At 42.7% G+C, this 13,679-nt stretch overlaps 1 protein-coding gene across 1 annotated transcript in view; it reads left to right on the forward strand.

Annotated features, from left to right (window-relative positions):
* LOC121545444 (F-BAR and double SH3 domains protein 1-like) overlaps positions 1–7,677 on the forward strand; it is a 39,652-nt gene extending 31,975 nt beyond the window's left edge. Inside the window, exons 2-7 of the mRNA XM_045206592.1 lie at positions 846–974; positions 2,312–2,416; positions 2,512–2,616; positions 3,734–3,976; positions 4,091–4,235; positions 7,421–7,677. Of these exons, the coding sequence (XP_045062527.1) occupies positions 846–974; positions 2,312–2,416; positions 2,512–2,616; positions 3,734–3,976; positions 4,091–4,235; positions 7,421–7,677 (984 nt within the window). The remainder of the gene's footprint in view (positions 1–845; positions 975–2,311; positions 2,417–2,511; positions 2,617–3,733; positions 3,977–4,090; positions 4,236–7,420) is intronic.
* The last annotated feature ends 6,002 nt before the right edge of the window (positions 7,678–13,679 follow it).

Genomic DNA, 13,679 nt, shown 5'->3' on the forward strand with positions numbered 1-13,679 from the left:
AATGCTGCTTCCCACTGTAGTTAGAGAATTCAACATCTGAGAGGGAGCAGGTAGTGGCATGTTAGATGTTATGTAAACCTGTAGTTATTGCATTCTAGATGTTCAGATAAGCACGTGAAGTGCATATTTTATGTCAATCAATCATTGTCTATAACAATGGCAATAAGAGTCTTGCTATCATTATTTCTATCACGTCATCATCTGACCTTTTTGAGATCCAAGAAGTGTGACCATGGAATTTTCCATTTTAGAACAGGCTTAAATAAAAATGAGAAGGTAGGATACATACTGTAGGCTGTCGCACATACAGGTGTGTAAAGGCCGAAGTACCCCACCACCTCCGCATAAATGTCACATGGCTAGTTGCTACACATAGAGTACATCAGGGGCGCAACTTTGGTTTTAGAAGTGGGGGGGACATAATTTAAAAAAATATATATATATATGTGTTATGTTGGATAAACACTCCAGACAGCCTACCTGACCGATCGGAGGCGTCCGCATGGTCCTAAAGCACACCGTTGCCTCGTTTGGTATCACATTCTAATGATAAAACTGGGGAGGACAAAAATGCCATTTCAGAATGTCCCCCCCATCCCCAGTGAAAGTTGTGCCCCTGGAGTACATATTTCTTAAAAGGTTAATGGTTTGCTATCGGTTATATGCTTTACTATGTAGAAATGTCTTAAATCAAGCATGTACGAATAATGCAGTTGAGTTGTTAAATATTGGACTCTACTTAGACACCTTGCACTTCGCCTATCGATTACCTGTACTCATATTATAATTTATTGTAAAATAGAGCACATTGTATCATCTACTCACTCCCTGTTACCCTTGTCCAGCTGAATGCCAGGCTGAGAGAGTGTGACCAGAGACTGACAGAGGTGCGTAATGAGTACCTTCTGACCCTGTCTGCCATCAACTCCCATCACCAGTACTACTACACTGCAGAGCTGCCTGCCATCATGAGGGTAAGACCACCTGGCATCTCCTAACTTCATACTGTCTTTCTGGATTCTCATCATGGGCTGTTGTCTTAGTAATAATAATAATATGCCATTTAGCAGACGCTTTTATCCAAAGCGCCTTACAGTCATGTGTGCATACATTTTTACGTATGGGTGGTCCCGGGGATCGAACCCACTACCCTGGCGTTACAAGTGCCATGCTCTACCAATTGAGCTACAGAGGACCACACTTAGGTATGGGCTCTCATAGGAATGAACACTGCATAGTCAGACGTACCTCCTATCAGTGAACAAAACCTTCCTATGGGTTTATGATGAGTCAGCTCTTACATCATTTCCTGTCTGTGGTTGTCTTGGCTGTAGAGCTGAGAGCACCAACTTCAGAGAAATTTGCCCAAATATGAAATGATCAAATGTTTTATTTTCACTTTTTCCCTTTGCAAAGTAATCAGGTGAGTCAAATGTTCAGCTCAGCAGAAACCATTCATTTAAGGGTTATTTTCCACACAGAACATTCATAACACCACAATCTTCTTGAATGTGACTCTTTATCTCTCACTAAAGGGAAATCTCTCTCAGTGACTCAACTCTTATTATTGCAGTAATAAACATAAATCATTATGAATCAGTTGATTAAAATCCTCACACAAGTGAATTTCCCTCTCAAAACACCTCTGATTTTGTCCGGCATGAGGGCTTCGGCCATAACCCCAGCTCTCGCCTCTTCCTTTTACCCAACAGTGACTGGACGGCGACCTGTATGACCAAATCCGAGAAAACGTCACTCTCCTGTGCTGCATAGAGATCGAGACCTGCCAGTCCACGCACAGCGACTTTAGCGAGATCCGCGAGGACTCCACCAAGGTGAGGTCAGGCGTGGGACCCACTGAAGCTCTTCTCACAGTAAACCCTCCACGGACAGTAGTCCCTCTCTTATGCCAAGAGCTGTGACATTCCTCACCTGGGCTCCGCTGATGGTGGCCAGGAAGGATGTTCTGTTCTGTGGGAGTCAGTCAGACAGTATTTGTTTGATTGTTTCCCCTGACAGGTGACTAGAGAACGGAACATAATTATTTTCCTCCAGGAGTCCCTGGCCTTCACCAGAACGGCGGCTTTCACTTCCAGGTTGCCCCTAAAGACAAGGTGTGGCCTGCTTTGATACCACTCTCCTTGGTTACCATGTACACACCATTATATGGCAATTCATATTCACAAAGCTGATGAGTAAAACCCTAATTGTGGTGAATTTTTTTATATTTTCATTGAGTGAATGGTCCTTTGTGTGTGAGATAATCCCAGCTTCATCTCTCCTGTTGTTCCTAAACGTGTTAATTCTGAAGCAACAGAGCTCCAGTGCTGAGGGGGAGAGCTGTTTGGACAAGGAGGCCTGCAAGTGGTCCTCTAAGGCTGCCAAAGACTACAAGATCATCACCCACGGAGAGAGGGTGAGTAGTGGGCGAAAGCTCTGTTTACCACTGGAGTGGGAAATATTGTGTTCACTAGGCTTACCTTGTGTAATCCCTGTCTGCCACCCTCACAGGCCCTGCAGATGCTGGAGAGGCGCTTTAAAATGCTGTCAGGAGACACAACAGTCAGCGTGGAGCAGAAGATGGTGGAGGTGAAGGAGAGTGTGAGGAAAGCACAGGTAGGACTTCTACTAGCCCAACGCTACAATGAACTAACATTAACATTACCCTCTTATCCCATCCTACCAGGACATTTATGAAGATAAGGCAACCAGTCATTAAAGCTAGAGTCCTTCATTGACACAATAACAAAGCAGCCACCCTGCCTCCGCTTTGGTCAAAAGCTGAGGGATCGGCCTGGAGAAATGTAACCACTCTCAAATTAATAGACAGAGCTATGGATGTAAGGACTGTGTCACGATCGTTATAAGTAACGGACCAAGGCGCAGCGTGATATGCGTACATCTTTTAATGAGTACTTAATAACAAAACAACAAAACGATACGTGAAGTCCTAAGGTTAACAAAACACAAACCTCTCCGGAACAAGATCCCACAAATGACAAGTGCAAAACAGGCTGCCTAAGTATGGTTCCCAATCAGAGACAACAAGCCACAGCTGCCTCTGATTGGGAACCACCCCGGCCAACATAGAAACACATGAACTAGAACATGAACATAGAACACTAAACATAGAAACTAACACCCTGGCTCAACATATAAGAGTCCCCAGAGCCAGGGCGTGACAGACTGACCATCCATGATATCAACATTATAGTTTTACATGTTGAAGCTCACAGTGTTTGTTTACATTTACATTGTTTACAAACAAGCACATATTTTGGATTCTGATGGGTACCTAAATGGGTGGGATAGTTGAACTAAGCTCAAGAAGCATTTCTAAGTTATATTCTTCAGGAATCAATGGGTATATATCATTAATTTACAAGTCCAAATTGATGTAGCAACTAAGCTTTAACTAGGCTTTATTAACAGACCAGAGTTCCTCTGTTATTCACCTGTGTTAGCCTTCTGTAGAAGTGGATTTAGTTATTTTATGCTAAGTGAGTGGTGTGTGTGATGAATAAAGGAATGAAGGCTGCATCATGTGTTCTAGGCCTATAGCCAAGCCTCTGCAGATGTAGGATGCTTTGTACTACTAGGTCCTTTTGTAGATCTAATGGCAGGACTCTAAGGGATGACTGAGTAAAATCAATCTCGTACAAAGTACCTGTGAGAGACGTGTGGGAGGGGTGACAGGTGGTAGTAATGTGCCTGTGCGTGTGTGTGTGTCCAGGTTAGCCAGGTGAAGGCGGAGTCCAGGCTGGCGAGCAGCGCCATGACCCAGGCAGATGAGGAGCTGGAGAGGGACAGGAGGCTGAGCGAGGCACACATGTCCAACGGAGACATTTCCGAGGACGAGTTTGAGTTTACAGACTTCGACGACTATGATAAAGATGGTGACACTTTCATTGATTCAACTTCGTGCTCGATGCTGTGCGGATACCCCTTGGCTTGCAGGGTTCTCTACAGCTATCAGGTGATAATATAATAACTTACTGTTTTGAAAATGAAAGCGTACAAAGTCAACATTACAGGAATGGGATTTCTCAGGTTTTATAGTGTGTAATTGGCCCCTCCCATCTTCCTGTAGGCCTGCCAAGGAGACGAGCTGTCAATCACAGAGGGGGAGGAGCTTCAGGTGATAGAGGATGGAGACATGGAGGACTGGCTGAAGGTAACAGGTGACAGGTTTCTCTCTGGCTGCGCCCCAGATGGCAGCCAATTCCCTATATACAGTGGGGGAAAAAAGTATTTAGTCAGCCACCAATTGTGCAAGTTCTCCCACTTAAAAAGATGAGAGAGGCCTGTAAAAGAAAATCACATTGTAGGATTTTTAATGAATTTATTTGCAAATTATGGTGGAAAATAAGTATTTGGTCGCCTACAAACAAGCAAGATTTCTGGCTCTCACAGACCTGTAACTTCTTCTTTAAGAGGCTCCTCTGTCCTCCACTCGTTACCTGTATTAATGGCACCTGTTTGAACTTGTTATCAGTATAAAAGACACCTGTCCACAACCTCAAACAGTCACACTCCAAACGGACCACACGGGGGGACCTAGTGAATGACCTGCAGAGAGCTGGGACCAAAGTAACAAAGCCTACCATCAGTAACACACTACGCCGCCAGGGACTCAAATCCTGCAGTGCCAGACGTGTCCCCCTGCTTAAGCCAGTACATGTCCAGGCCCGTCTGAAGTTTGCTAGAGTGCATTTGGATGAGCCAGAAGAGGATTGGGAGAATGTCATATGGTCAGATGAAACCAAAATAGAACTTTTTGGTAAAAACTCAACTCGTCATGTTTGGAGGACAAAGAATGCTGAGTTGCATCCAAAGAACACCATACCTACTGTGAAGCATGGGGGTGGAAACATCATGTTTTGGGGCTGTTTTTCTGCAAAGGGACCAGGACGACTGATCCGTGTAAAGGAAAGAATGAATGGGGCCATGTATCGTGAGATTTTGAGTGAAAACCTCCTTCCATCAGCAAGGGCATTGAAGATGAAACGTGGCTGGGTCTTTCAGCATGACAATGATCCCAAACACACCGCCTGGGCAACGAAGGAGTGGCTTCGTAAGAAGCATTTCAAGGTCCTGGAGTGGCCTAGCCAGTCTCCAGATCTCAACCCCATAGAAAATCTTTGGAGGGAGTTGAAAGTCTGTGTTGCCCAGCGACAGCCCCAAAACATTACTGCTCTAGAGGAGATCTGCATGGAGGAATGGGCCAAAATACCAGCAACAGTGTGTGAAAACCTTGTGAAGACTTACAGAAAACGTTTGACTTGTGTCATTGCCAACAAAGGGTATATAACAAAGTATTGAGAAACTTTTGTTATTGACCAAATACTTATTTTCCACCAGGTACAGAAGTCAAACTGTACCTGACTACACTATCCATAAAGCCATGTTGTGTTTCCCTAATGCAGCAGGCCAGGTTGGCTATGTCCCTGAGAGGTACAGTGGGGGAAAAAAAGTATTTAGTCAGCCACCAATTGTGCAAGTTCTCCCACTTAAAAAGATGAGAGAGGCCTGTAATTTTCATCATAGGTACACGTCAACTATGACAGACAAAATGATTAAAAAAAATCCAGAAAATCACATTGTAGGATTTTTTATGAATTTATTTGCAAATTATGGTGGAAAATAAGTATTTGGTCAATAACAAAAGTTTCTCAATACTTTGTTATATACCCTTTGTTGGCAATGACACAGGTCAAACGTTTTCTGTAAGTCTTCACAAGGTTTTCACACACTGTTGCTGGTATTTTGGCCCATTCCTCCATGCAGATCTCCTCTAGAGCAGTGATGTTTTGGGGCTGTCGCTGGGCAACACAGACTTTCAACTCCCTCCAAAGATTTTCTATGGGGTTGAGATCTGGAGACTGGCTAGGCCACTCCAGGACCTTGAAATGCTTCTTACGAAGCCACTCCTTCGTTGCCCGGGCGGTGTGTTTGGGATCATTGTTATGCTGAAAGACCCAGCCACGTTTCATCTTCAATGCCCTTGCTGATGGAAGAAGGTTTTCACTCAAAATATCACGATACATGGCCCCATTCATTCTTTCCTTTACACGGATCAGTCGTCCTGGTCCCTTTGCAGAAAAACAGCCCCAAAGCATGATGTTTCCACCCCCATGCTTCACAGTAGGTATGGTGTTATTTGGATGCAACTCAGCATTCTTTGTCCTCCAAACACGACGAGTTGACTTTTTACCAAAAAGTTCTATTTTGGTTTCATCTGACCATATGACATTCTCCCAATCCTCTTCTGGATCATCCAAATGCACTCTAGCAAACTTCAGACGGGCCTGGACATGTACTGGCTTAAGCAGGGGGACACGTCTGGCACTGCAGGATTTGAATCCCTGGCAGCGTAGTGTGTTACTTATGGTAGGCCTTGTTACTTTGGTCCCAGCTCTCTGCAGGTCATTCACTAGGTCCCCCCGTGTGGTTCTGTGATTTTTGCTCACCGTTCTTGTGATCATTTTGACCCCACTGGGTGAGATCTTGCGTAGAGCCCCAGATCGAGGGAGATTATCAGTGGTCTTGTATGTCTTCCATTTCCTAATAATTGCTCCCACAGTTGATTTCTTCAAACCAAGCTGCTTACCTATTGCAGATTCAGTCTTCCCAGCCTGGTGCAGGTCTACAATTTTGTTTCTGGTGTCCTTTGACAGCTCTTTGGTCTTGGCCATAGTGGAGTTTGGAGTGTGACTGTTTGAGGTTGTGGACAGGTGTCTTTTATACTGATAACAAGTTCAAACAGGTGCCATTAATACAGGTAACGAGTGGAGGACAGAGGAGCCTCTTAAAGAAGAAGTTACAGGTCTGTGAGAGCCAGAAATCTTGCTTGTTTGTAGGTGACCAAATACTTATTTTCCACCATAATTTGCAAATAAATTCATTAAAAATCCTACAATGTGATTTTCAGGATTTTGTTTTCTCAATTTGTCTGACATAGTTGACGTGTACCTATGATGAAAATTACAGGCCTCTCTCATCTTTTTAAGTGGGAGAACTTGCACAATTGGTGGCTGACTAAATACTTTTTTCCCCACTGTACCTGCAGTCCCTAGCAGAAGGCTCCTCTGCCTGCCTTAAGCTGGGCATCCCTGGTCCCCAGCTGGACTGGTCCTTCAACAGCTCTGGCTCTTCATCAGAACACTCCAAGAAGTAGGGGCTCTCCTCCAGAACACTCCAAGAAGTAGGGGCTCTCCTCTCTTAAGAATCTTCACTGAACAATAACCAGAAAGCCAGTTTCTCTCTCCCACCTCTGAATGTTTGTGAGATGATTCATACCATTTGGACCAAATTCCAGGTTCAATGCGTAATTTATATAACTGTGTCTCCATCTTGTTAATCATTACCAATGTATTATTGTCTCGCTGATTTCCAAGTGTGGGTGTGCTCTGTGACACAGGTCTGGCGTGGGCACTGTATGAGTACCAGGACCAGGGTGCAGAGGAGCTGACCTTCCCAGAAGGGGCGCTCATCAGTCTGCTGCGCTGCCGCCAGGGAGAGGTGGATGACGGCTTCTGGGAGGGAGAGCTGGATGGACATGTGGGGGTCTTCCCTTCTCTGGTGGTGGAGCTGCTGCGATACCCGAGAGATCTGGTTAACCCTCTGAAAGACATGTTGTCATCAAATGTACCTTTGATTAAAGCATACAGGGATTGATGAGAAAGAAAGCTCTGAACAGTACAGATCTAATTGTGCCACCTTGTGGCATATTGTTGTAGTACTGTACAACACATTCCATTTTTTAAAAACCTTTATTTAACTAGGCAAGTCAGTTAAGAACAAATTCTTATTTCCACCGGCCAAACCCAAACGACACTGGGCCAATTGTGCGCCGACCCATGGGACTCCCAATCACGTCCGGTTGTGATACAGCCTGGAATCGAACCAGGGGGTCTGTAGTGACGCCTCAAGCACTGAGATGCAGTGCCTTAGACCGCTGCGCCACTCGGGAGCCCGTAAGACTAGTCAAGTAATAGAAGATTAATCTCTGCAGATAGAATTTGGAGGATGTTGAAAGAAATCTCTGCATTCTCTTCTCAAGGGGATTATCTGATGTTGTTTTAATGATCTGAAGTCCCATTGTTTCGACATTCCATTCCGCAGAGCCTTCTCACCCCTACTCTTCCTCCGTTCTCTCCACCCATCCCTATCTCTGGAACACTCTGCGGTCTCCTCTGCTCCTCACCTGGCCCTGGGTCCTGGTCTGTAAACAGTACACCTCCTAGAGATCTGGAGGACAGGTTGCAAGGTGCTGTCCCACTGGAAATACAGAGGCTGTCAGACAGCAGGGCAGGTGGGGATTCACACTCTCAGTAATTATAGAAACCTCATAGACTTCGTTATCAATGAACAGCACCATGCAAGTCCTTGAATATCCCTTGGAGCACGGTCAAGCTGATTATTAAGAAGTGAAAGGTGTATAGCACCACCAAGACACTGCTTAGATCAGGCAATTCCTCCAAACTGGATGAACGAGCAAGTAGGAGACTGATCAGAGAGGCTACCAAGTGTCCATAGGCACCTTTGAAAGAGTGTTGTGGAAATTCGTCACTATACTTTATTAACAATCAAAGTTCTTACAGAGTTTTTGTTGAATTAAGATGTACTTTATTGAATATCAATAAAAGGAAGCTGGTCTGCAGAGTAGCCTCTCTCTCTTCTTCTCCCCCTCCATCTTATATAGTGCCCTCCACACACCTTAGCTTTAAATCCCTCCTTCCTCAGTTTCCCGCTCTTTTATTGCTCCGCCCACTCCCTTTGTCTATGGTGGCGGTTACATTTGACTTTCATTAAGTTCAGAATCAATAGTAATACACTCAATCAATCCCTTATCTTGCAAAAACACTCATGTTTAGTTTAAACTCTGTTCAACCCTGGCGCCACTCTTCATCACTTTGTGTGAGGATGGAGACAAAAGGCCACAGGCTAGTTTCAGTCCCTGATAAGATAGGACAGCCATAGATTTAAGTAAAAGTGAGCAATTTGACCCTAAGTCAGATTCCCTCTTTTACCCACACACACAGTGAAATGACCCAATTCAGTTAGCCACAAAGAATGTTAACTATATGTTCATGATTAACTCAGTTTTATCTCATAGTCCACTAAACATTTTCCAACAAGAGCTGCATATGTGCATGTGACAGCAATATCCCAAGCACTCCACAAATCTGGCATGTATAGTAGGGTGGCAAGAAGGAAGACATTACTCAAGAAAGCCCACCTTGAATCTGGTTTGAAGTATGCAAAAAAACACTCAGGAGATTCTATAGCCATGTGGCAAAAAGTTTTGTGGTCTGACAAAACAAAAATGCAAAGCGTTACGTTTGGTGCAAACCCAGCACGGCACATCACACAAAGAACACCATCCCTGCTTTGAAGCATGGTGGTGGCAGTATCATGTTATGGGGATGTTTTCTGGGGCACTTATCAGGATAGAAGGGGAAATTAATTGAGCAATGTACAGAAAAGTCCTTGAGGAAAACCTGCTGTCATGGGACGGAAGTTCACCTTTCAGCATGACAACGACCCGACGCACACAGCCAAAGCTACAGTGGAGTGGCTAAGGAATAAAAAGGTACATGTCCTTCAGTGGACGATCAGAGCCCCGACCTAAATCCAATAGAACATTTGTGGCATGACTTGAAGATTGCTATCCATCAACGCTCCCCAAGGAAGTTGACAGAGCTTGAACCGTTTTGTAAAGAAGAATGGCCAAATATTGCCAAATCTACAGTAGGTGTGCAAAGTTGGTAGAGACCTAGTTCAACAGACTCACAGCTGTAATTTGTGCCAAAGGGGCTTCCACCAAGTATTAACTCAGGCAGGTGGATACTTATTGAATTATGATATTTCTGTTTAGTATTTCTTACCTTTTTCCTTTCACAATAACAAAACATATCCCCAAAAGTGTGTAGTATGGTGTGGGTAGAGGAGTGGGAAAAAATCCTTATTTGAATGCATGAAACTCTGAGGCACAAACACAATAAAATATGAAAAAGGTTCAAGGGGGTTTAGACTTTCTATAGACACTGTATATATTTGCTTATGATCAAATACAGGATTATTTGTGATCCTGTAGAAATGTGCAGTATTGTGGTTAAAGTGAATTTATGCCTGATCTTTTTTTACCTTGTACTGTATTCATTATACAGTAGTAAACCATATTCTACATGTCATGTTCTATTTCCATGAGAAACATAATCAAACATGGATACTGAGATGTATTAAACAATCTTCCTGGTGTGTATGTGTTTATGCTTATTAATATCTTACCTATGAATTACAGGATGAGTATCAAAAAGTAATGTTCTCATCAGAACTGGGGCGGCAGGTAGCTTAGTGGTTAAGAGCGTTGTGCCAGTAACCGAAAGTTCGCTGGTTCTAATCCCCGAGCTGACTAGGTGAAAAATCTTCCGATGTGCCCTTGAGCAAGGCACTTAACCCTAATTGCTTTGGATAAGAGTGTCTGCTAAATGACTAAAAAGAATTACATTCCTAAATTGTGTTAAAAGCAAGTCAACTGCAAAAATGTGTCATATGAACACAAAGTAAAATTCATAGCTTTAATATATACTTTGATTCCTTAATAATTGTTCGTTGTACAGCTGAGACATACTCAAATCATCAGGTCGTTGATTAATAGTATACATAAATGTATGTTTTTCCAGCTTCTGTCAATGAAAACACATGCAATATATGATTCTAAGGCCACTACAAACACATTTAAATATAGTTTACTCTCAATGGACACAGAGTGAGACTAGTTGAGGAGTTGCTGTGAACTGGTAATACATGTAGCAGCCATAAACAGCAGAAGGGACCAAATCTAGGTAACAAAAATAATGCTTTGATTAGTGTGCTTTTGTTTACCAGTTCATTTGAAAACATTCAATCTTCATTGAAATCAGTCGTATTCTGTGCTTGGTGGAGCTGTAACCATACATACTACCATTCACATGTGTAGTGACAGTACTATTTGCTGGTGAAACATTTATGATTGTGACATACAGTAGGTACAGTTGAAGTCGGAAGTTTACATACACTTAGGTTGGAGTCAATAAAACTTGTTTTTCAACCACTCCACACATTTCTTGTTAACAAACTATCGTTTTGGCAAGTCGGTTAGGACATCTACTCTGTGCATGACACAAGTAATTTTTCCAACAATTGTTTACAGACAGATTATTTCACTTATTATTCACTGTATCACAATTCCACTGGGTCAGAAGTTTACATACACTAAGTTGACTGTGCCTTTAAACAGCTTGGAAAATTCCAGAAAATGATGTCATGGCTTTAGAAGCTTCTGATAGGCTAATTGACATAATTTGAGTCAATTGGAGGTGTACCTGTGGATGTATTTCAAGGCCTACCTTCAAACTCAGTGCCTCTTTGCTTGACATCATGGGAAAATCAAAAGAAATCAGCCAAGACCTCAGAAAGAAAATGGTAGACCTCCACAAGTCTGGTTCATCCTTGGGAGCAATTTCCAAACACCTGAAGGTACCACATTCATCTGTACAAACAATAGTACGCAAGTATAAACACCATGGGACCACACAGCCGTCATACCGCTCAGGAAGGAGAGGCGTTCTGTCTCCTAGAGATGAACGTACTATGGTGCGAAAAGTGCAAATCAATCCCAGAACAACAGCAAAGGACCTTGTGAAGATAATGGAGGAAACAGGTACAAAGGTATCTATATCCACAGTAAAACAAGTCCTATATCGCATATCCTGGAAGGCCGCTCAGCAAGGAAGAAGCCACTGCTCCAAAACCGCCATAAAAAAGCCAGACTACGGTTTGCAAATGCACATGGGGACAAAGATCGTACTTTTTGGAGAAATGTCCTCTGGTCTGATAGAACTGTTTGCCCATAATGACCATTGTTATGTTTGGAGGAAAAAGGGGGAACTTGCAAGCCGAAGAACACCATCCCAACCATGAAAGCACGGGGGTGGCAGCATCATGCTGTGGGTGTGCTTTGCTGCAGGAGGGACTTGTGCACTTCACAAAATAGATTGCATCATGATCAGTCAAGAAGTTAAAGCTTGGTCGCAAATGGGTCTTCCAAATGGACAATGACCCTAAGCATACTTCCAAAGTTGTGGCAAAATGGCTTAAGGACAACAAAGTCAAGGTATTGGAGTGGCCATCACAAAGCCCTGACCTCAATCCTATAGAAAATGTGTGGGCAGAACTGAAAAAGCGTGTGCGAGCAAGGAGGCCTACAAACCTGACTCAGTTACACCAGCTCTGTCAGGAGGAATGGGCCCAAATTCACCCAACTTATTGTGGGAAGCTTGTGGAAGGCTACCCGAAATGTTTGACCCAAGTTAAACAATTTAAAGGCAATGCTACCAAATACTAATTGAGTGTATGTAAACTTCTGACCCACTGGGAATGTCATGAAATAAATAAAATCTGAAATAAATCATTCTCTCTACTATTATTCTGACATTTCCCATCCTTAAAATAAAGTGGTGATCCTAACTGACCTAAGACTGGGAATTTTTACTAGGATTAAATGTCAGGAATTGTGGAAAACTGAGTTTAAATGTATTTGGCTAAGGTGTATGTAAACTTCCGACTTCAACTGTATATAGTAAGCTCTTCATTTCTTGACCACCTCACATCTCTGATGTATTTTAAAGTAAACAGTATGTCTAATGCATATAAGCGCTGTCATGTTAGCTGTTCTTTATTGCGATTTGTAATTTTCAATGTTTATACTATCTCTACAAGGCTACACAAACAATCCCATTCAAATATGATCAACCCATTATATTCAGAAGTGGATCACAGTCATTTAACCTGGCATTTGCTTCCTTGACAAAACATAACAATACATTTTTAAAACAAGTATTCAATGAAGGATTTAGTCACATTAAAACCTTGCACTTTCTAAGTGCAATGCATTTGTAGTAAATTGACACAGATGTGATCAGTTTGAAACAAATATTCAATTACATCCTTGTTGACATGAAATCTAGATTAAATAAACTGGTATTCAAGAGTTGCACATTCTTTCCATCAAGTCAAGTAAAGCTCAGGAATATTGTCATCGCATGGCTAAAACCGTATTCTCTGGATAACAATAAAGACATAATATATTGTGCAAAACAAATAACACAGCCTTGATGCCCTCTTGACAGAATATGTAACATAATATCACATCAATTTGTCTTTTTACCAATCAGATCTTTTGCCCATAATTGGGCAAAAGATCAGAATTGGGCTGCCTGTGTAAACGCAGCCTAAAATCCCATTGGCATTTTGTTAAAATTATGAAGTGCAGTTAGAAGAAATGGGAGTCGATGAGAGAGAAGAGGTGAGGTGTGTGCTGTGTGTATACAATGAGGGAGAAGTGGTTCACTACTACAGATCTGGGGGATATTCATTAGTGCACACCGTAGCAAAATGTTTTGCAACGGAAAACAAAAACAAGCCTTTCTCATTGGACAGAATCAGGTAGGTCCCTCCCTGTTTCGGCCCATTTGCTGCCACTTGGTTCCTTGTAAATACACCACTGAAAACATGTATGTTTCATTTCAGGACTACAAAATCTAACTATTAGCATCTGAGTATATTCTTTGCCAAAGAGTATGTAGTCCAGCGGGAATAGTGAGGTCACCCTGACAGTAAACAAATTACTTCCA

The sequence above is a fragment of the Coregonus clupeaformis genome, chromosome 3 (assembly GCF_020615455.1).
Source record: "Coregonus clupeaformis isolate EN_2021a chromosome 3, ASM2061545v1, whole genome shotgun sequence".
Lineage (NCBI taxonomy): Eukaryota > Metazoa > Chordata > Actinopteri > Salmoniformes > Salmonidae > Coregonus > Coregonus clupeaformis.